The 21733-nt window shown below is 37.8% G+C and overlaps 1 protein-coding gene and 3 non-coding genes across 5 annotated transcripts in view; 3 read left to right on the forward strand and 1 right to left on the reverse strand.

Annotated features, from left to right (window-relative positions):
- Positions 1-478: 478 nt before the first annotated feature.
- Positions 479-597, forward strand: LOC141906553 (5S ribosomal RNA). The gene has a single exon (XR_012619354.1). It is a non-coding gene; the product is annotated as a 5S ribosomal RNA (ribosomal RNA).
- Positions 598-1276: 679 nt separating this feature from the next.
- LOC141906577 (5S ribosomal RNA) lies at positions 1277-1395 on the forward strand. Its single transcript, XR_012619375.1, has one exon. It is a non-coding gene; the product is annotated as a 5S ribosomal RNA (ribosomal RNA).
- A 680-nt stretch (positions 1396-2075) lies between these two features.
- On the forward strand, positions 2076-2194 carry LOC141906578 (5S ribosomal RNA). The gene has a single exon (XR_012619376.1). It is a non-coding gene; the product is annotated as a 5S ribosomal RNA (ribosomal RNA).
- Positions 2195-4313: 2119 nt separating this feature from the next.
- LOC141905206 (cytosolic carboxypeptidase 1-like) overlaps positions 4314-21733 on the reverse strand; it is a 39481-nt gene continuing 22061 nt past the window's right edge. Inside the window, exons 14-24 of one of the 2 annotated variants that reach the window (XM_074794011.1) lie at positions 20900-21128; positions 20338-20494; positions 17897-18129; positions 17221-17356; positions 17065-17136; positions 14071-14179; positions 13490-13619; positions 13140-13277; positions 7641-7817; positions 7116-7276; positions 4314-6864 (exon numbers count right to left, since the gene is read on the reverse strand). In XM_074794011.1, coding sequence (XP_074650112.1) covers positions 6687-6864; positions 7116-7276; positions 7641-7817; positions 13140-13277; positions 13490-13619; positions 14071-14179; positions 17065-17136; positions 17221-17356; positions 17897-18129; positions 20338-20494; positions 20900-21128 — 1720 coding nt within the window. In that variant the 3' untranslated portion in view covers positions 4314-6686. Of the gene's footprint in view, positions 6865-7115; positions 7277-7640; positions 7818-13139; positions 13278-13489; positions 13620-14070; positions 14180-17064; positions 17357-17896; positions 18130-20337; positions 20495-20899; positions 21129-21733 lie in introns of both variants that reach the window. The other variant, XM_074794010.1, reaches the window with a different exon arrangement.

The following is a 21733-nucleotide window of genomic DNA, read 5'->3' on the forward strand; positions in this document are numbered from 1 at the left end:
AAACACTGGCGCACCGATAAATTTGACCTAACGCACTCTACCGTCAAACGATTGACGACTTTTATTCGGCGCTATAAAGTTCTAGTTGTTTGCAGTAGCCAAATTTAAGTGGACGAACTATAATTCAAATCGCTTTGGAGATTCACGAAAATACTGTCTTTGAGTCGATTGGTTATTTCGTGCAGTTGTGACGTCACAGATTGAGTTGCTAAGTAGCTGTCGTCGTAGTTTCTACCGTCCTTACACCGGTCGTTGGGCCACAACTCGCAAAAAATGGTCGTCGCTATTCATATACGAAGATATATGACAATGATTCCTGGTCAAGTTATCGCAATTTGTACGTTGGTGGGAGTAAAGCGTTTTAATTAGGAGGCGGCGAAGCTTAGGTTTGTGCCGCAAATATGACTTATGAAATATGAAAAATAGACTAATACGATCTAATGAGATATTCAAAAGTGGTACATTTTTGAATTTTGTTGTCTACGGCCATACCACGTTGAAAGCAACGGTTCTCGTCCGATCACCGAAGTTAAGGAACGTCGGGCCCGGTTAGTACTTGGATGGGTGACCGCCTGGGAATACCGGGTGGTGTAGACTTTTTCACCATTTTCATTAATCTATTTCAAAAATTCACAATAACACGTTTCAGAAGTCGTTGTGCGTGCTTGTCATGTTTTTCGTCTTCACGAATGAGTGAAGAGATAATCGCCCGAATTTCCCTCCACGGTTTTCGCTCACAAAATCTCATTTTTACTCATACCAGTTTCAGTTCGAATAGCCAGTCATAACGCACAAACACTAGCGCACCGACAAATTCGACCTAACGCACTCTATAACCGTCAAACGATTGACGACTTTTATTCGGCGCTATAAAGTTCTAGTTGTTTGCAGTAGCCAAATTTAAGTGGACGAACTATTATTCAAATCGCTTTGGAGATTTACGAAAATACTGTCTTTGAGTCGATTGGCTATTTCGTGCAGTTGTGACGTCACACATTGAGTTGCTAAGTAGCTGTCGTCGTAGTTTCTACCGTCCTTACACCGGTCTTTTGGCCACAACTCCCAAAAATGGTCGTCGCATTTCATATACGAAGATATATGACAATGATTCCTGGTCAAGTTATCGCAATTTGTACGTTGGTGGGAGTAAAGCGTTTTAATTAGGAGGCGGTGAAGCTTAGAAGGTTTGTGCCGCGAATATGACTTATGAAATATGAAAAATAGACTAATACGATCTAATGAGATATTCAAAAGCGGTACATTTTTGAATTTTGTTGTCGACGGCCATACCACGTTGAAAGCACCGGTTCTCGTCCGATCACCGAAGTTAAGCAACGTCGGGCCCGGTTAGTACTTGGATGGGTGACCGCCTGGGAATACCGGGTGCTGTAGACTTTTTCACCATTTTCATTAATCTTTTTCAAAAATTCACAATAACACGTTTCAAAAGCCGTTGTGCGTGTTTGTCATGTTTTTCGTCGTCACGAATGAGTGAAAAGATAATCGCCCGAATTTCCCTCCACGGTTTTCGCTCACAAAATCTCATATTTACTCATACCAGTTTCAGTTCGAATAGCCAGTCATAACGCACAAATACTAGCACACCGACAAATTCGACCTAACGCACTCTATAACCGTCAAACGATTGACGACTTTTATTCGGCGCTATAAAGTTCTAGTTGTTTGCAGTAGCCAAATTTAAGTGGACGAACTATTATTCAAATCGCTTTGGAGATTCACGAAAATACTGTCTTTGAGTCGATTTGCTATTTCGCGCAGTTGTGACGTCACAGATTGAGTTGCTAAGTAGCTGTCGTCGTAGTTTCTACCGTCCTTACACCGGTCTTTTGGCCACAACTCGCAAAAAATGGTCGTCGCTTTTCATATACGAAGATATATGACAATGATTCCTGGTCAAGTTATCGCAATTTGTAAGTTGGTGGGAGTAAAGCGTTTTAATTAGGAGGCGGTGAAGCTTAGAAGGTTTGTGCCGCAAATATGACTTATGAAATATGAAAAATAGACTAATACGATCTAATGAGATATTCAAAAGCGGTACATTTTTTCGTTTTGTTGTCTACGGCCATACCACGTTGAAAGCACCGGTTCTCGTCCGATCACCGAAGTTAAGCAACGTCGGGCCCGGTTAGTACTTGGATGGGTGAACGCCTGGGAATACCAGGTGCTGTAGACTTTTTCACCATTTTCATTAATCTATTTCTAAAATTCACAATAACACGTTTTAAAAGTCGTTGTGCGTGTTTGTCATGTTTTTTGTCGTCACGAATGAGTAAAAAGATAATCGCCCGAATTATCTTGTTTTACAAAATCTCATTTTTACTCGTACCAGTTTCAGTTCGAATAGCCCGTCATACCGCACAAACACTGGCGCACCGACAAATTCAACCTGCGCACTCAAACGATTGACGACTTTTATTCGGCGCTATTAAGTTCTAGTTGTTTGCAGCAGCTAAATTTAAGTGGATGAACTATTATTCAAGTCTTTTCGAGATTCACGAAAATACTGTCTTTGAGTCGATTGGCTATTTCGTGCAGTGTGACGTCACAGATTGAGTTGCGAAGTAGCTGTCGTCGTAGTTTCTACCGTCCTTACACCGGTCGTTGGGCCACAACTCGCAAAAAATGGTCGTCGCTTTTCATATACGAAGAGATATGACAATGTTTCCTGGCCAAGTAATCACATTTGTCCGTTGGTGGGACTTCAGCATTTTAATTAGGAGGCAGCGAAGCTTACCGTCAAACGATTGACGTCTTTTATTCGGCGCTATTAAGTTCTAGTTGTTTGCAGCAGCCAAATCTTAGTGGACAAACTATTATTCAAATGACTTCGAAGAGGCATTGTGCGTGGGCAGATCCAAGGGCAGGGGGTTTCGGGTTTTGTAACAATCTCGGATTCTTTCGTGCATTTATTTCTACTGAGTTAAAACACGTAGCTTGTCTCACTCTAGTATCACTCTAAATCTTCACTGCCAACATCATTAGCGGGCAATAACAGAACTTTCTAACAAACAGAACACTCACCAGAGGAGTCGGACTGTCTAGATCAGGTTCGTGTCGCTATATGTCACAGAGAAAAACGGCGTAGTCTGCAGCATACATGTACTCATAAATCGTACTCACTGAATACGTAGTTCCCTCTGTAGAAGCAATAGTTATAGGGTTTTATATGTATGGTATTGGAAAAGATAGTGTATGTGTGCAGTGTGCACAATAGCGCACGCTAGATGTGTGCTGGTGCGCACACCGAAGGCAAATGGCTCGAATTACAAGGAGGGAGTATGTTGATAAGAAAGAACAGCATTGAGTAACTATATCTAAAATGTAAGGACTTTTAAGGGATGGTTAGTGTAGTCCAGGAGGGAGTAGAATGGTAGTAGCAGGGATAAGATATACCAAAAAGGGTGATGATAGAGGTGGGCGAGGTCATGGTAAAGGAATGTAAAGAATGTACATATTAGTATATAAGTCTAAGGTTTTTGGTTCAGGGAGGGAACGAAAGAGAGTAAAGGCTGGCTTATGTCGACAAGCAACGCGACGACTCCTACCGACGCAACTGAGAGCACCCGCGATCGCAGCCCAGCTTATGTCGACTCCGCTCCGCTTCGCAGCAATTGAGCCCGACTATCGGGATACGAGATCCTCCCAGTTGCTTCCCTGCTTATGCCGGTTACGATTACTGGCAACTGCAATGGCTCAGATGGTCACGTGATAAGCATTTTGAGAATAAATTTGATCTATTTTGAATTATTGGGAAATACATTTCTATTAAAAGAAGCTATTTCTTTAAGATCATTATCTTTCTGATTCTGTCTGAATTTAATGAGCTAGCGACATCATATAAAGATGGCCGTTCACACCATAATTCTACCAACTTTGCTTCTAGATCTTCGATCCAGTCATCTGCCGTGCTGAAACTTTAGTTGACGTTTCGAAATACTTGAATTTGAAAGTTTATGACTAATTACGAATGACGCTAACTAGCGGTCATAATTTGTACTATGTATATGCGGTCTCTTATTGGCGAGGAGAGGGGGAGGGAGAGAGGGAGGGAGGGAGGGAGAGAGAGAGGGAGGGAGGGAGGGAGAGGGAGAGAGAACTGGTAGTGGTGGAGAACAGTCCCTTTACAAGTGGTGGAAGATCGTCGTGACATTAGAGCTAGCATCAAATAGAGCTAGGACATTACATACAAAAATAAATATTGCTATGTTTTTTCCTTTCCTTCCTTTTTTCTCAATAAAAATTAATAAAGATATATACCGACTCACTGTAGAATAAAATATAATTTAATGTAGAATCAATCATTTCAAAACAGTAACTTTACAACTAAAATAAATTACATATACAGTTATATATAATTAATCTCGATAATAGACGAATATATCAATATCAGTTGTACATGGGAAGACTGCAGGAAGTTTTACTTTTAGGCAAAAATAATGAGCACTTTTCAAACAAATGAACATTAAAAATAATTTTAAAAAATCAAACAATTATAATTCTATGCAATAAAGCGATCATTCATTTACTACATATGCATGAAATCACGCATTTGACCCCTTGCAATGTCCTCGATTTCCAACTAGAGTTTTACGTTCGCTTTGCAAATGCATGTGAATATCCCTCGGCATCACGGAAGTAACCTCCAAACCCAGGTCCGGCATCAACATAGCATTTTGATGAAAACTGCTGTGTAATTTATAGATTTATAGATTCCTAGTTATAAGCCAAAATAAATATTTTAAGAATCTAATATAGCCACCATTCAGCCATCTTAGATGGGATAACGACCTAAGATTCATCCTGATATATAATGTAATTTAACATCGTCATAAGAAATATCAATGCTCTGTATAAAAATACACTCTAGTGAATAGGCCGAAATGTCAATCTTTTGAATTGATCATGGCTGCAAGTCAGCCATCTTGATTGGCATCATGACCTAGAATCAAACAGATATATAATGTTATCTAAACATTCCCATTTTAAATAACATCAATACTCTACATGAAATACATTCGCAGTTATAGGCCAAAATAAATTTTTCGAATTCAATATGGCCGCAAATCAACCAATTGCAATTACTTATAAATTAAACAGGGTTCATCTACATGCCACAGCACACCTAACATAAAAATCTAATTCGAGCAATTGCTGCAATAAAGCAAACTTCACGTTGAGGCAGTAAAGCCAAAACCATATTCTCCCTTCCCTCCCGACATCTGGGGGACCGTCAATTTAGTTGTATGATCCACGTGTAATTTCCTTTGCATTGTTATATTTTACTTGATTAATTGCCTCCTCATTCGAATTAATCTTAATAGTTGAATAGAATCTGTTCTATGATGTAAACACCTTATGTAGACAGAACTTCAAAAATCAGACAAAGATTTACAACTATATACAAGACTCAAAAGGTTCAATCATGCAAATTGAACTCAATGGACACACCACTGAAAAACACTGAAACCTCAAAACGCAAAATATAAAGTTCTTGTTTAGCTGAACGATGTTCTGTGTTGCACATATCCTCCCTTGGAAGGGATTCGAACCTGATGGCAGATTCGAATCCCTCGCATGCCAATTGTACCAAATCCCCATAATTTACACAGATGTTATTTCATTCTTGCTGAATGTATCTTCGAAAATTAAAAAAAAAAACTCCACAAATTCAAAATTTTACAACTATCTTTGGAATTGGTCTATAAATTACAGAAAGTATGCTTTAAAGTAAAATGTATGCCTACAATGAATCAGAGACCTAAGGTGTAGATAAACAGCCTAATGTTTATTTCATTTCAAACCCTGGGATCTTTAGGCCACAATTCTGATATCTTTGAGAATACACACCAGAAAATAGATTTCAAAATGAACAAAATAGCGTTGCAGCTGAGTGTTTGAAGGATCGTTGAAGTCATCTAGAAACACAGAAAAAAGCTACCATTTTCAAAAATTGTTCTATGCTTAAAGAATTATTATCATGCCTATGAGGTTATCAGCAGGAAAAAGCTATTGCAATAATTCTCAACAGGAAATTGCTGGCTGAAAACAGCTAGAATGCTTGCTGCAGCTGCTTCCATACTCCCTCCGCAGGGGTTCGAACCTGATATCATCAAGACTGCCCGACTCACCCGGGTGCACAGGTACATGGGCAGGTGAACCTATCAGATATCCAGTTGTATAATCCCTGAGGCAAATTTCACGAATAATAATAATTATTATTATTATTGGAATAACCCGCGCTAAAATAAATCGTAATTTATGATTGGCTAATAATGACATCATCTTGTTGGGTAGGGTTTTGTGCAGTGGCTTAGTCTAGTGATGCCATAAGTTTTGAATCCCTGACGAGGGAGGATAACCTGTTTACTGCTCTGCCCCCAAAAAAGGTCGGCATTCTGAGTAAATGGCTATATTTCTAAGTGATTCAAGATACCGTAACTTTTTCATCCTAAATCCTTCATTATAGGCAAAACGGATTAATAAGTCCATGTGCTAGTTCAGTTGTCTCAGTTGTTCACTTGAACTATTTAAGATTTGTATCCCGAAGTTGACAAGACTTATGAATGATAATGTCTGTGCATATGAAATCAAACAGACATAGACATAAACCCTTCACCCCTACACACTACTGTGATACGGTAACACAAAGAATCAACAGAACATTTCTAGAATGCATTATCATCATCGTCCTCCTCTTCATCTATTTCATCTTCATCATCATCTTCTAAATCTTCATCATCCTCGTCATCATCATCTAATTCTGAATCTTCAGTAACTGATTCTTCTTCATTCTGATTGCAGGAGCATGCAGCAGTTTCAGCAGCCGACAATGATACATCAGTCCTGTTTGAAAAAATAGACAGTTATATTATTTCAAGACTTTCATTGTCTTCCAGAGTCTGAGAAGATTGATGCCGGCTAAAATTATCATCACATATCATATCGCTTACTATCTATTTAATATATCTACAATAAAAATAAAGGCTAACGATTTCTTCCTTTGGTGATATTATAGGGTAATGTTAAGAAGTCAGTGATCTTTCTAGTAATGTGATGATTCTATCGAGGCCAGCAAGTTCGGGAGGTAAACATACTCAGTAGATTCTTTAGTAGATGATTCTGATGGGATATTAACAGTAATCGGTAAAGTTGAACCATTCGTCGTTGTAGGTTTCATTCTTATTGTCATTTTGTGTAAACCATCGCAAAATTTTCGCCCCATCTCTTCCAATTCTTTAGTACTGATGTGTGAACCCTATAACATAACAAGTTTAAGCGTACATAAGAATACCACGCTTTTTACGAAAAATATTTCAGCAGGCCCATCACCAGCTGTCTTCGAGAATTTCATGAGAGTGAAGTAAAATGTCACGGCTTCCGACATATATTAGGGTGAAAATGGATGAAATTCTTTCAGTTCATCAAATCACCTGTCACTCCGAATTTTGCAACATTTTCCAGCAAAAGTAAGCTGGAAGCACAATTTGAGTGAGAACTTACAAAAGTGTGTCACCGATGAGGGAACTTTCTTAAATCGATGCTCAAAGCTTATTTTCGTACCTCCATTTAAGCGTTTGAGCCGCCAGTCTCAAATACAGGCCTGCTCAGGTTATACATACCCTGTAAGGACCTATATCACATCCAGCATATGTACTCTCCATCGTATAACTACGTATGATTCCCATTTGTCTCCATACGACGACTCTCGCAGTTGACTCTTTATTCTTCTCAATTATGTAATTACAGTTTGTCAAAGCAAATGATGGCGCCACTTGATTCAACATTTTCGGTAAGTGCTGTAAATATAGAAAAGAACTACCATCAAGGCATATGGGATTCTAGTTTAAAATCAAACAACTAGAATTTCCAGTCAAAGAAAAGAACCGTGGATTTGATAGTGTAAGGCTAGAAAAATGATACTTAGTGTCTCGTAATTAGTCGGGTCAAATTGCAATGAAATTCGTAATCTCCACAGAAAACTCTATTGATATTCACGTGATTTATTCTTTTTTTCCCTTTTCCACACTATTTTCGTCGAGAGAACATAGGCTTTTTTACCTGACCACTGTTTCCGATACAATCCGTTTAATTTCATTGTGCTCACTGTGATCTAGCCTACAGATACTCCGTGCGTATTTTGATAAATCAACGTTACAAAAGCACTGTCGGGCTGTAAACATCGAAAATTGAGCCCCATTCAATGAGGCGACATATTTTTCTGAGTTGTCATCCCAAAATCCACCGCAGGCTGCTCGTCACTTCGATTGTCAATTCAAGTATAAATAAACAAATTTATTGCTGCAAGCTTCACATTCAGCCGTGGTCTTCAAACAGTAATTTAAACAATTACTCATTTTCTTCATCAGTACAATTTACCGATCAACAGAGAATTTACTGCTCTAAATATTATAAGCACTGTTGAGCTGTAAAGATCGATGAATCAACGTGTTTCTTTACATCGTCGTTCCGCGGATCCGCTGCGCGTTCTCCTCGTCATGAGAATCAAATCAAATAAATTTATTACTCCCATTAATTTGGCTGCGGGCTTCAAACATTTTCCTTTACAAAATTTAGCGGATATTTAGTACGATAAATCAGTACCATCGAGTCGTAGTATGGGCGAGTCGTAGGCCTAAACTAAACACGCCAAACAGATGCAGCGGAGAAAAGCTGTAGTGTTGACGAGGTATCAACGTAAATAAATTTATTACTTTCAGTGATTCGGCCATGGGCTTCAACCGTGTATCAATATTCTATTTTTCACACAGTACACACGGATTTTTACCAAATCCACAGGATATTTACCAAATAACTGTATATAACAAATTCTTATATGTAAGCTGGACTCACGCTTGATATTTGGATTCAATGTTTCCAATACCGCGGGTGATAGATCGTTTGGCCGCTTGAAGTGTTTATTGAGTTGGGCCACTTTTAGGCCTACGTGCTTTACTGTTTCAAACAAACACAATTAAATTGTTGTGTTTATTTACGGAGACATGGATTGAAATTCAAACAAAATTTGCAATAGAAAATCCGGCAACATTGGTAAGCACGTAGTACAAAAGATTTGCTTCTTTGTCTGAAAATGAAATTGATTTTACAAATCGAATACAACATGAGACCTAACCCTGTTAAATAGAGGTGTAGGAATATGATGTTTAGGAGGGTTAAAGTGCAATAGGTCTAAGCCTGCTCTGTCCGGATACTAGGCCTACGCGCATCAGTAGGCCTACATAAGCTGAAAATGAATATTTTTTTGAAAAGCTGTTAGCATTCGTCTGAGCAGGCATCCTTATAAACAAGAGTTTTCATTTGAGTCTTGTTCATTACTAATGAAACTTATATTATATTAATTACTGATGACTTAAGTTACTACATAGCCCCAAATGATAGGATCTATTTTCGTCTACGAACATCTTGTCGTTGGAACAAACTTTTTTGAACAAAAAGTTTTTCGTTCGAACCAAAAATGTTTTATCCGATCGTTTTTTCGTTTGAACAAAACTTTTTCAGAAATTCGAAAATGTTCAATCGAACAATCGTTTTCATTCGAACTATTATTCGAACAAAATTGTTTTCACTCACCTATTTTTTTGTCAGGACAAAAAGTTTTTCCTTCTAACAATAACATACCGTAAAAACCGGCGTTAAGTCGAGTTTTTAACCCTTGATTTTACCACTTAATTATTGACCTCGACTTATACGCCGAGTACAATTTTCAACTAAGTATTTTCAGGTCACAAGAAATATTGATTCTACCAGACAAAAAAGACAGTGTTCATCTTCTCACTGCTATAACAGTTTGAATAATTATTCATTAAATAAATTTATTTAATGAAAAAAAACTTCTTTCATTTTGACACAGCTTCATTTAAAATGATGTATTCATATATGGGCGCTCATAGCAGCGCTTAATACATTAGGCTATATATAGTGTGTGACTCACACTACTGTATCACTGTATGGTAGTGTATTATACCCGAGTGTGAGTGTAACAGTCTATTGATTAACGCACTGCAGCAATCAGGCTGACGCGCGGCGGCGTGCGTGAAGGCGCACATCGTTATCAAAACAAACTATTCAATATAATGATACAAGTAATTATTCTTCTAAGAGAAGTGACTCGACTTATAAGCCGGATATATGTTAAAATCATGAAATGTAGGTCTAAAAATCGACCTCGACTTATACGCCACGTAGACTTATACATCGGTTTTTACGGTAGCTTTTTATTTCAACAAAGTTTTTGTCAGAACAAAAAGTTTTCCATTCGAATCAAAAATATTTTCATCGATCCAACAAAATTGATTTCGTTCGAACAAAACTTTTTGTGGTAAAATTTGTTCAAAAGTGTTTTTGCTCAACATATTTTTTTGGTCGGAACAAAAGGTTTTTCGTTCAAACGTTAACAGCTTTTTATTCGAACACGTTTTTTATTAGGACGAAAAGTTTTTCATTCAGATAAACAGTATATTGTTCGATCGAACAGAATTTTCTTGTCAGAACATTTTTTTCGTTTTTTCGAAAGTTTTTCATTCGAACAAGTATATTGATCCATCAAAGCGTTTTTCATTCCAAAGAAAAAGATTTTCGTGGAACGAAATAGTCTTTTCATCATAATGAATTATCTTCATTCAAACAAAATAATCTTCACACTCGAACACAATAGGTAGAAAATGAACTTGGGTTTTATTTGTATCTAATATCCATATTATGCCTTTTCAGGTTGAAGCTTATCTTACATGTTTCTGACCATGTATGGGACACAACTTGATTAGGTCGTTTTGGAAATTAACTTCGTCCTTACGTTGATTTCGGCCACCTGTTTTTGATTGGAGAAAACTGCTGAGCCAATTTAAGCGACCCATCATTGATACCGATTCCTAAAAGCTTTTTTAAGAAATCGCTGATGTAGTACCTAATCAAATGCTTTTTACATAATAATCATCGGGAAACATCATCAGGAAAACATCGTAGGCTAGCATAGGAATCACATCACATGCAACATTGATTGTTCATACGACGATACCAATCGCTCTGCAGATCCATTCGTAAATAGACATGCCACTGTACGCCGCCTTTAAAGGGCAAATGCCATCAAAATTGTACTTTCCGCGATTCCTTAACCAGAAGAAACTTTAGTATACATATAACAACCTGAGATGTTACTGATTGAAAAAAGGAGCATGAATTAGCCATAATAGTTAGCGGAATAGTCATCTATTTATCCTTCACTCCGTGTGTATAGTTCATATTCAACCCACGGGTGGCGCTATTTATGATGTTAACTATGACAATCAACACAAGCACGTGTGCGTGCTCTTACGCGTAGCCTATGTATAATCAATAAAATAAACACCATTTGTTCACCGTATTCATTGACCTACAGCGCTACTCACTGATATACGATTATCATGTCATATACAACGGTAGCAACACTATACAATGGTAAGAGTTTATTAATTCAAATCACTCCCAAAACAATAAAATATCGCATGAAATGTCTAGTGAAATGACTGAAAGCCGCGAGCGTTTGTCAGAGATGACGTCAGAAACACGCACCTGCTAAGATAAACAATAACAGTGAGCACATGCTGAAATTGCCAATTTAAAAGTCATATTTCTCAGTAATGGCTGAACTGAAATTCAAACCAGTTCCATATTTGATATTTGTGAATACATCACATATGAAAATGAATCTTACACAATATTCTATTTTGATGGCATATGCTCTTTAATGCAAATATCGCCGTAAATTACTGTCTTATTCCATTGTATGGAAAATAATGGTCAGCTATTTTCTATTGCGATCAATCTTTATTCCTCCTGTTTTTCTTTTACCGTTAATTCAATTTTTTTCGGTGTTGGTGCCATCTAATGAAATAGTTTTAATTACAGTACCTTAGTGGAGGGCTAGACTTACAACAAAGTGAGGTGGTCATCGGATCGATGAACGAGGTAATCGGAATAGTTAAGGTGGCATATCGTAATATTATTAAAGATCGAGTTACTCAACTTTACGATGGCAGTAAATCGGGAAATATTGTAAAACATTTGTATAGGATTGTACTAGGAGATTACATTGGCTGTGGCGGTATGTGAGGGGCAGTCGAGGTATGACTGTATGTTAACTTTTGGCTGTTTCTTTCCATGATTTGTATTTTCCTTATTTAAAATCGTGTTTTGGTGGTTATGATAAACAAGAGCCCCAAGAGGCACTGCAGCCAGCCAGTCAGCTTTTCATAAAATGGCAAATGATGCATTCTGTGGGTTATATTTGTCAAAATACACTCCCTCCCAGTCCTAGCTCATCAGAGTCAATACCTATAATTTACACAATACAATCGTGTTTTCTTAAGTAACACAGACAGCGACTGGAGCTGGCAGGAACAAATACCTCAGATAAATGTTTTCACTTGGTCTTATTTATTTGAATGTTGAATAGAATTGAATTTTCTGAAATTTGCTCAATAAAACAAAAGTGAATTGGATTTGATGTTTTATTTGTTCAATAAAGTAAAATTTAATTGGATTTGATCCTTTTTGCAGAATAAAATTTAATTGAATTTGCAGTTTGAGCACATGGCTAATTAGCATATCAAGGTCATCTATCCAATTTGAGAAAAAGCTATTTTCCCGGACTTAGCATAATTGTCAATGATATTTTCTGTAGTGCACATAAGAATATTCCTCCCAAAAACCAAATCAACTAAATATTTCACAGAAATCGATTTTGAAATACAATTTTGAATCTTAAAACAAAACCCGGAAGTAAAACGGTAGACGATCCCGCGGGTTCACGTGAACACCTGCTGATTTCTGCGGCTAAGCCAATCATAGAGGTGTCTTTGCTTTCTGATTGGCTTTTCAAAACCAATATTTTTGCGATCAGATATTCGCAAAAAATCTCATATAAATTTTATCGAGGCCCTTTTTCAAAATTCAGCTTCGTAGGATTTGGAGAATGGATAATGCTTTAATGAATGATTTGTATGACTACATGCTTAGTTGCACAGTCAAAGGGCCTTAGTTCCGGAAACCATGTCATTTAAATTCGCTCCATTTGTGTAGTAAAACTTTTAAAAAACTTCCATCGTGTTTTATATCTGTCGTACCTTGTAAGACTGGTCCTCGAGTTTTGGTCCTAGATAAGTTGGATTATCACTATCTTCAGGAAGCCATGACTGAAATGGACTACACCCATACAGAAATACATTCTTCTTACGAGAATGACCGTGATAGTCGCAGTACACCTAAAAAACAAATCAGTAAAATAATGCAACAAAAATACTAGAAAATAGGCAAGAATTATCATCCATAGTTGCATCTAGTCGATGAAGACTTTTAACGAACAGAAACAGGAAAATTTTATTTCGATGGTAATAAGCAATCAAAAGAATTGAGGCTTATATGGACAAATGGTAAAATTTCAGTAGAAGTTACCCTAGCAATTAAGGTAACTTACGAGCGGTGCTTTTCCAGTCACAGTCATATGTTGCATTAATCCTTTAGTATGATAAATAGTAGGATGTAGTGTGGGACATGGCTGTAGCCAACGTCGGTTCAAATCTTCTGCTGTCAATGACGTCCGATGACTAATTAACAAACACAAATCATGATTAGATTGAAAGCATTGAAAACCTATTATGCATCTTGTCTAAAGATTCACAATTGGCTAATCATTGATGAAACACTTTTTCCGTGATATAAGATCTAAAATGATATAAAATACAACACTCAAATTAAAAAGGGTCTGAAATGTTTCTTTGAGCTAATATCTATTTGATGTTTAGGTATTGCTGAAAATGACAATAAGGATATAGTCAAACCATTGAATGAATATTAGCTCAAGAACATTTCAGTCTCTTCTTATTCTTTGTTGTAAGTCTTTTATTTCCATATCATCATGTTCTGTATTAAACAACTGACTCGTGGAGCAGAGTTTAATGAAAATAGCCATCATAATTTAGAACTATTGAAGCAACTGGAAATTGCGAATTTGTTCTAATACAGTTTAACTCAACTTCTATAAGCAGTGATATTTACTTTCCATTGATGACACCATCTGGGTTTAACATCGGTACTATCTTAAACACATACATATCCCGTAGACTTTGTGCGGATGGACGATCACTTAATAAATGCTGAATTGTACCTAAACATCAAAAACACAAATAACTTAATACCCGGCATTTATCAAATTATGCAAGAGATTTAATGGGTTAATTAAATACATAGGGATAATTGATAGCAGTGAAAATGAGAACCCTTTTTAATAATTAGACGCTGGCTTTCTAATTCAAAAAAATGTTTGGTGATGAAGAGACGTACAAATATGATCGTGTTTACAAAACAAATGGACCCCAAAAGATCCATTTATAATATCATTTTAACAAAATACAATCATCTCCCCCAGAATTGAAGTTTTTCAAAAGTCTTAAATTGGATAATAATATCTGTATTCAAATTATCTATTATCCAAATCTCAAGGAACAAATGGCTAAGTGGCCAGATTTAGGCAGTCGGCATATCTGATGTTGGTTCGAAGTTTACACAGAGTGTATGATGCTTCCTAGTTGCTTATTGTGTATTGCATAAGACATAGTGTACGATGTTCCTGTACTTTGAGAAAGGACAGACAGAATCATGGCGGGGTGTTGGGACCTATCATACAGTGTTGTAGTATAATAAAGCCATACCCATTATCATTGAAAGTGGGCATAGGTTAGCCTTGAACCCGAGGCCTTGAAACTCATCACAATGCAATTCTCCATGACCGCCAGCAACGATTGTGTTACTAAGACGTGTCAACCTACACGCTCTTGTGACTGGCAGCAACACCAGTTGCAACGAGTCGCACAGTTGATGAGCGTCCTTTTTAAAAACTAGGGGTCCAGGGAAACCATGCCCACTTGGGAAGTGGTTTCAAATGCTCAACAATCTAACGATTTTAATATTCAATGCCCCCAGGTGACCATATACAAAAACCAATGACCTTGAAACTCACCACAATCATAGAACATGTTATGAACTTCAACTTTGCAATTGATCATGGTAACAAAATATACCTAGGTACCAATATAGTAAGGAAATACGGCAGAAGTTATTCGACTATTCAACGCCCCCTGGTGACCATATAGAATATCCAATGTCCTAAAAACTCACCACAATCATAGCCGATGTCATGAGCTACAACTTGGCAATCGATCATGGTAACAAAATATGCCTAGGTACAAATATAATATAGAAACACTAAGTTATTGTATTAATCAATGCCCCCTGGTGGCCATATACAAAAACCAATGACCTTAAAACTCACCAAAATCATATAACACTTTATGAGCTACAACTTTCCAATTGACAGTGTTAACAAAATATGCTTAGGTATCAATATAATGTGGAAAACTTTTTCCCACCTCCGAATGAGTACTGATGACACCAAGATGGCCGCCAATTGTGTCGTTATTAACTGATCAAAAATACCTGTCTCAGGTGTAAAACATCCCTCTCCAAAGAATACCCATCATAAATTGCAATGAGAAAAGGCAAACCAGTAGGACGCTACAGGACTCGGAATTCGGGCCAAAATTAACATTTTTGGGCATTAAAAGGTCATAGAACAGCCATCTTGAGTCCAATCGACCCAATTTTTCTTAAGCTGATGGACCCTTGGGGGATTCAAATATATTCAAAAGATCAAGGTAAGCGATCCAAGCGTCTTCAAAATTTCCCTTGAAAACTTCAAAATTGTATAAAAAGTGCTGATTTTGGAAACAACAATGGCTTCCATTGAATTTTCACATTTTATCAATTCAGCCTGTATGGAAAATCCCGATTGTGGCAATAAATTCAATTCAAATCAAATCAAAAAATTCTCCGGTTAGCGATTTAGAAAAACACAATCATTGAGTACAAAGGTTTGATTTCACACTAAAATCAGTTGTTGCATTGCAATAAACAGGAGTTAAACTCTATATGACAGTTAAGCATCAGACGTTGTAGGGAACCTGTAACAATGACTGGTATTCAGACTACAGGTCGACCATTGCCCTCCTTTTGATTGAGAAACAAAATAAAGGTCCAATGGCCCTGTGGCTCACCATTAAATCATTGAGTGCATATATTGTCAAAAATATTATACTAAATATCAACTAATTTGGATTGAAGATGTTTGAGGCTGATAATATATGCGCCTGCGGATGTGTGAGAGTGCTGTGTACACTATCACAGCCTATATATAGACTCGCTCAGGTGATTACTAACACACACAGCCATATACTCTCTGACCTATATTCGCACACACGCGGCTGACTGCTGAAGTGCGTACATACAAATGTACTAGCGACGCAGTATTAGATTGACCGCAATTTCAAGTCAGAATCCATCCATCGACAAATGTCAAAAAATACAAACACATGGCTGCCAGTCGGCCATCTTGATTCTGACAGGGCCAGTTTTTGGGCTGAAGATGTGTCTAGGGTAGATACATGTGTAACCCAAATATCAAGACATTACATTGAAGCGTCTTCAAAACTTCCCAAAATAACTGGATTCTATCGACGGACGGACAGACGGATGATGGACGAAAAGTGAACGCAATAGCCCGCTGGGACTAAAGTCCCAAGTGGGCTAAAAACGTGCCATTACTTATTGCAAAAAGCAGGTTTTTGTGTGTTTTTCAAGAATAAGTCCCCTAAAAATAACTCGATCACTATGAAATTTTTGTGGGCTCGAGAACTCATTAAGCCAAACCATGACACCAAAAATCAACACTATTGGTTCAATAGCCAATGTTTGTGCCTTGTTGACACACCCGTACAAAATTTTCAATGAAAACTGCTTCATCAGACCGTTTGCATAGGCTAACCTACAGTTCGCAAAAAAGTATGTAACACTAATATTTTACTTATTTCAAACTTTTGAGGGTGAAAGGTTTTGTCCGACTTATCTAGCTTCTGACTTGGAGAGATAAAGAAATCCGTCAGATTTCTTAATTTTTCTCACTTCAGTTTTACTGCATTTCTATATCAAGAAAAGTACCTTTCATGACCCAACTGGCATTGCTTTCTCCTGGGTGAACTCTGGACGTTAAGAATATATATGGACGGTTTTCTACAATGACAGGAAACAAAATCAAAATTAAAAGTGTTCTCTTATTCATAACTAAGTTTGAGAGGTGATTGTAAATGAACTTACTGTCAGCGATATCTTTGGAATGAGAGGTAATAGTGAGAACAGGTACTGGATTACCGCTGAGTGTTTGAGTTAGTTTTTGTCTTCTGAACAGAAACTGTGAACTATCATGTGAATTCTCCCAATGATCTAGATCAGCCTTAAAATATACATTAAAACAAGACCCACTCAATTTAGGAGACTATATTAACAATAAAAATTGCATTGTAACCATGGTATTTATGCAATGGTTGATTTATTCCAGGCTTTGCCCAACTGACCCAAGGGGCAGTGGCTCAGAAGGTCAACATGGCATCTGTTAAAACTTCACTGTAATGGTATATATTGATCATTTACTAGCAATTTGACCCAACTTTTGAGCAACCATGGCCCAGTGCTAGAGCAACATCCCTCGGCCGATAAAAATATTAAAGAAAATAAATATGTAGCGATCACTAACTTTTAAGAAGGCTATACTTCAGAAATGACTGCCTGCGGAACAGGGACAGGCTTTATTTTAATCATTCAAATTCGTTCCATTTGTATAGCAATAGGCTCAGCCTATGGTTGGCCGGTGTTTAAGACATCGGATAAATGAATACAGTTTTTTGCAGTAACAAATGAGACATCTTCTTATTTCTAATAGTTAAAAACACTAGGCATGAACTGAAATGGAAGAGAAGTACAGCTAAGGACATACCTGCAACATGGAGTACGTGTACGGATAATGATAAGCTATGTAACAAACATCCTTCTCATGTTTAAACTTCACTGTAAATGTTGTAGTATAGTATGTTTTACCGGACACTCCGCCAGTTGTCTGAGAACTACGAATGAAATGATTTTTGTAGTAGCAAATCTCTGTACCGAACCGTTTCCAGTATGGTCGACCGGCAACTGCTTCCACAACAGAATAGATCACTGGTTGCATCCCTGAAATTATTACAAAAAGAATTCAGAATATAACATTTCAGGTCATAACAACTGGAAGAGGCTTTATCAGTTAATCATGAACTACAATGTATGGAACAAACTGTACCAGCACTGTTGAACAAATAACAAGCTACAAGGCATCAACGGTTCTCGGGCTCAGGCTCAAACGTTTAACTTCGAAATTACCATGCATTAGTTCCCATAGCATTTTGGATATGTTCTACCTAGGGCCAATAGCTAAATTTTGTCAAAACAACTTTTCGAGGTCATCTTCAAGGTCATGTCATCGTCAAACCCGCGATTCAGTGCCTTGTTCTGCCACTAGGCGATGCACTAGGCCTATTTTTTGTGCTGCACAACTAGACCCCCATAATAGCATTGTACCCAAGTTTCATCAAAATCGACCATGTTCGAAGCTAAGTAGCAGTAAGACAGACACAGAGACCCGGGCTCAGGCTCCTAATCTATCTCCGAAATTACCATGCCTTAGTTCCCATTGCATTTTAGATATGTTTTACCTAGGGCCAATCGCTTAATTTTGCCCAGACAAATCTTTGATTTTCGACCAAGTTTCTGAGTTATGAGGTCATCTTCAAGGTCATGTCGCTGAAAATGAGAATCTTTAGTGTCTAGTTCTGCCACTAGATGGCTCATTGGGCCCATTCCTTACACTGCACAACTAGACCCACATACTTACATTGTACCCCTACATTTAACAAAGCAAAGTACCTGAAAGACAGACATGCACGTGCAGACAAACTGACAAACCAAAAAATAAGGGTCATGCGGAAGCCGGACACCCAATATTCCAAAAATTTGTATGACAAAGTCGTGGAACGTTTTTTGTTAAGCATTCTGAATTACGAACAACTACCTGCTTTGCACCAGGTTTACTGAAATGCTCAGGAATAGGTAGTGCAAATTACATCTGGTCGAAATGTACATTTACCCAACAAGAATCTCAAGACCAATCGAAACTGTCCCAAGGCCCGGTCAATAGAAGTGTAATTAGGGGTCCAGACCAGTGCTTCATCTAGCATTAAAAAAGGGCAGGGTGCTGATTTCAAATAAGGGCATTTTTGTGTGTGATTCCATCGGAGCAAGGGCACATAATAACGCCCTCACATCTGTTTTAGGGGCAAACTGCAATGTTCCCTATTGCATAGAATAGAGGTACCCCTTACTACGATTGAGGACTAGAAACTATGTTTAACTCTGATTTTGCCATGAGTGACACACTTGACCACAGTACATCCTTACACCTATGCCTGTCAATGAACAAAAGTTAATCTAGATAGGGCTTTCAAAATGATTTGGAAAACCAGTTGCAGACAAAAAAATTGCAGAAAAAAGCAATCTCAAGTAGCAAATACAGCGAAAAAGAGCCAGCAATAGTGTATAGGCCTATATGAAATTGCATATTTTTAATCTTAGAAATATCAAATTAATTGATTTAAATTGATAGTGTAGATTGGCAATAACTGTTGATAATTGGTAAGCAGCCAGCTTAAGAACACATTATTGCTATTAGGCTACTCAAACTAATTGTCTGTGCGAGTCTCTCGGTGAGTTCACCGAACAAAGTTTTTCACCTTGTATATATAAAATTTGTCTAATAGTCGAGATAAAAAGATCCAGAGCATCACGATGTGTTCAAAACGAAACAATCCATCGAATATATAAACTACCAGCTTTACAACGGCAGTTGCTAGAATGATTGGCAGTAGTTTGGAAGTCAGCCAATTTCCTGGAAACTTAAACTAGGCCACGCGTCTGAGGCACGTTTTCACACGATGCACACTGACTGCAGAACATTTAAATATAACCACTGATCACATGAGCTACTATCGTTGATATCATAGAGATATTTCATAGCCGTCGCAGGAAATTTACTAACAGTCGGATGCGTCGGCTTATTTTGAAAGCCCTGACTCGTTACTCGTGACTGACAAGGGCAGGATGGCAGACATACGGCAAGTGATGAGGGCACAAGGGCGAGCATGGGACACATCTGAAGGGCACAAGGGCGGCTATTTTCGGGGGCGGGGCGGACAGCCCTTCTATTTTTGGCTAGATGAAGCACTGGCAGACGCACAGACAGGTGGGAAGAAGCCATGAAATAACCATTTAATAATAATAATCATGCAATAACCCAATGGGACTTCAGCCCCAAGTGGGCAAAAAACTTTCATTTTAAAGTACACTGACCGAAATTGAATTGACTGTTTGGTTTTTCACAGTTGACAATATTAAACCTATATTTAACACCAGCCTCCATATTACTGACTTCAAAATAAAACCATTGATGGTGATGATTTGTGTTTATATCTGGCGATAATATCAAATCGTATTCCATCGCTCGTACCTAGAAAATACACAGAAAGTATAAGGTGCTCGATGAAAAATATCTTTCGGTTTCAGTTTTCTTAGACAAACTACAAAATCATGGTAGGATTTGTGGTGGCAGTGATCTCTCGTGGACAGGTCGATATCAGGGCCAGTTGCACAATTGGATTTGAGACCATCTTAGAACTGGTACAATAGACAATCTAACAACTTATGACCAGTTTTAGAACTAAAGATCATTTTTGGACTTAACTCAAGACTGCGCAACTGGGCCTCTAGGGACGGTTTACAAAATTTGCCATTCTCGGTCATTATAGCGAAGAAATCAAATGGGAACGCACTTAAAAACTCCCGAAGCGTTCCTTTTCAATAATGAACTAAAGTGGCATATATCAATTCTAAATTCAGCCACAAACATACATACTTGTATAACTTTACGTAAATTCCCACTTTCAAACTGTGAATTGAATTTCAGACTGGTGGAATAATCATTGGATCGACCGAGACGCTGCTCATCCCGATTAGATAGATTGGAGAAGTTTGTATTGTACATATCTCCAGCCGATTTAACTACTGAATCCAAATCATACACCACTTTGTCTATTATATGTTCAGGATTGATCATTCGATCTATATCTTCAAATATCTTCACTCTGTAATGAAATAGATATCGGGAGAGTCATTTTAATGCTTTTAACTAGGCACTTTATTCTATGGTGGTGGATATTACACACAGTTAACGAATAACGTCCCTAGCCATTACCCTCCTTACTCAGCCAGTTCCAGCCAGGGTGAACTTCGATTATCGGGTTTAGTCGACTAGTCAAACTTAAATGAATCCGAATGTCAGTTAGTCAGAACTATAGTCGAGAAATGGTCGACCATAGGATTGAGTACAGTTACCTTAGTGCGTACCTAGTTTCAAGATGGCCGATACTGTGAAATGCATTATGACTGAACCTATAGTGCGCTATTAGTTATCAGTTCCGACCACTAGTCAGGGATCGCAGAGGGCCTTCAGCAAACCCGAGGAAATATCCAATGTTACAAAAAGATTAGAAGTAAATTGAACAAAACAGTATCACAGCACCCCTGGAGAGCTGGAGGGGGTGTCCCCCTCGAAGCTTCTAGATTTTTTTCCATCCGATAGTGGCTTTTTAATCTAACGTGTCACACCATGGGGCCGCCATCTCGATTATCGCGCTAGTCTCGCGAGTCGGAAAGAGAGATGGTTAGAATCCCATCAATGTTGAATAAG

The sequence above is a fragment of the Tubulanus polymorphus genome, chromosome 5 (genome assembly GCF_964204645.1).
Source record: "Tubulanus polymorphus chromosome 5, tnTubPoly1.2, whole genome shotgun sequence".
Classification (NCBI taxonomy): Eukaryota; Metazoa; Nemertea; class Palaeonemertea; order Tubulaniformes; family Tubulanidae; genus Tubulanus; species Tubulanus polymorphus.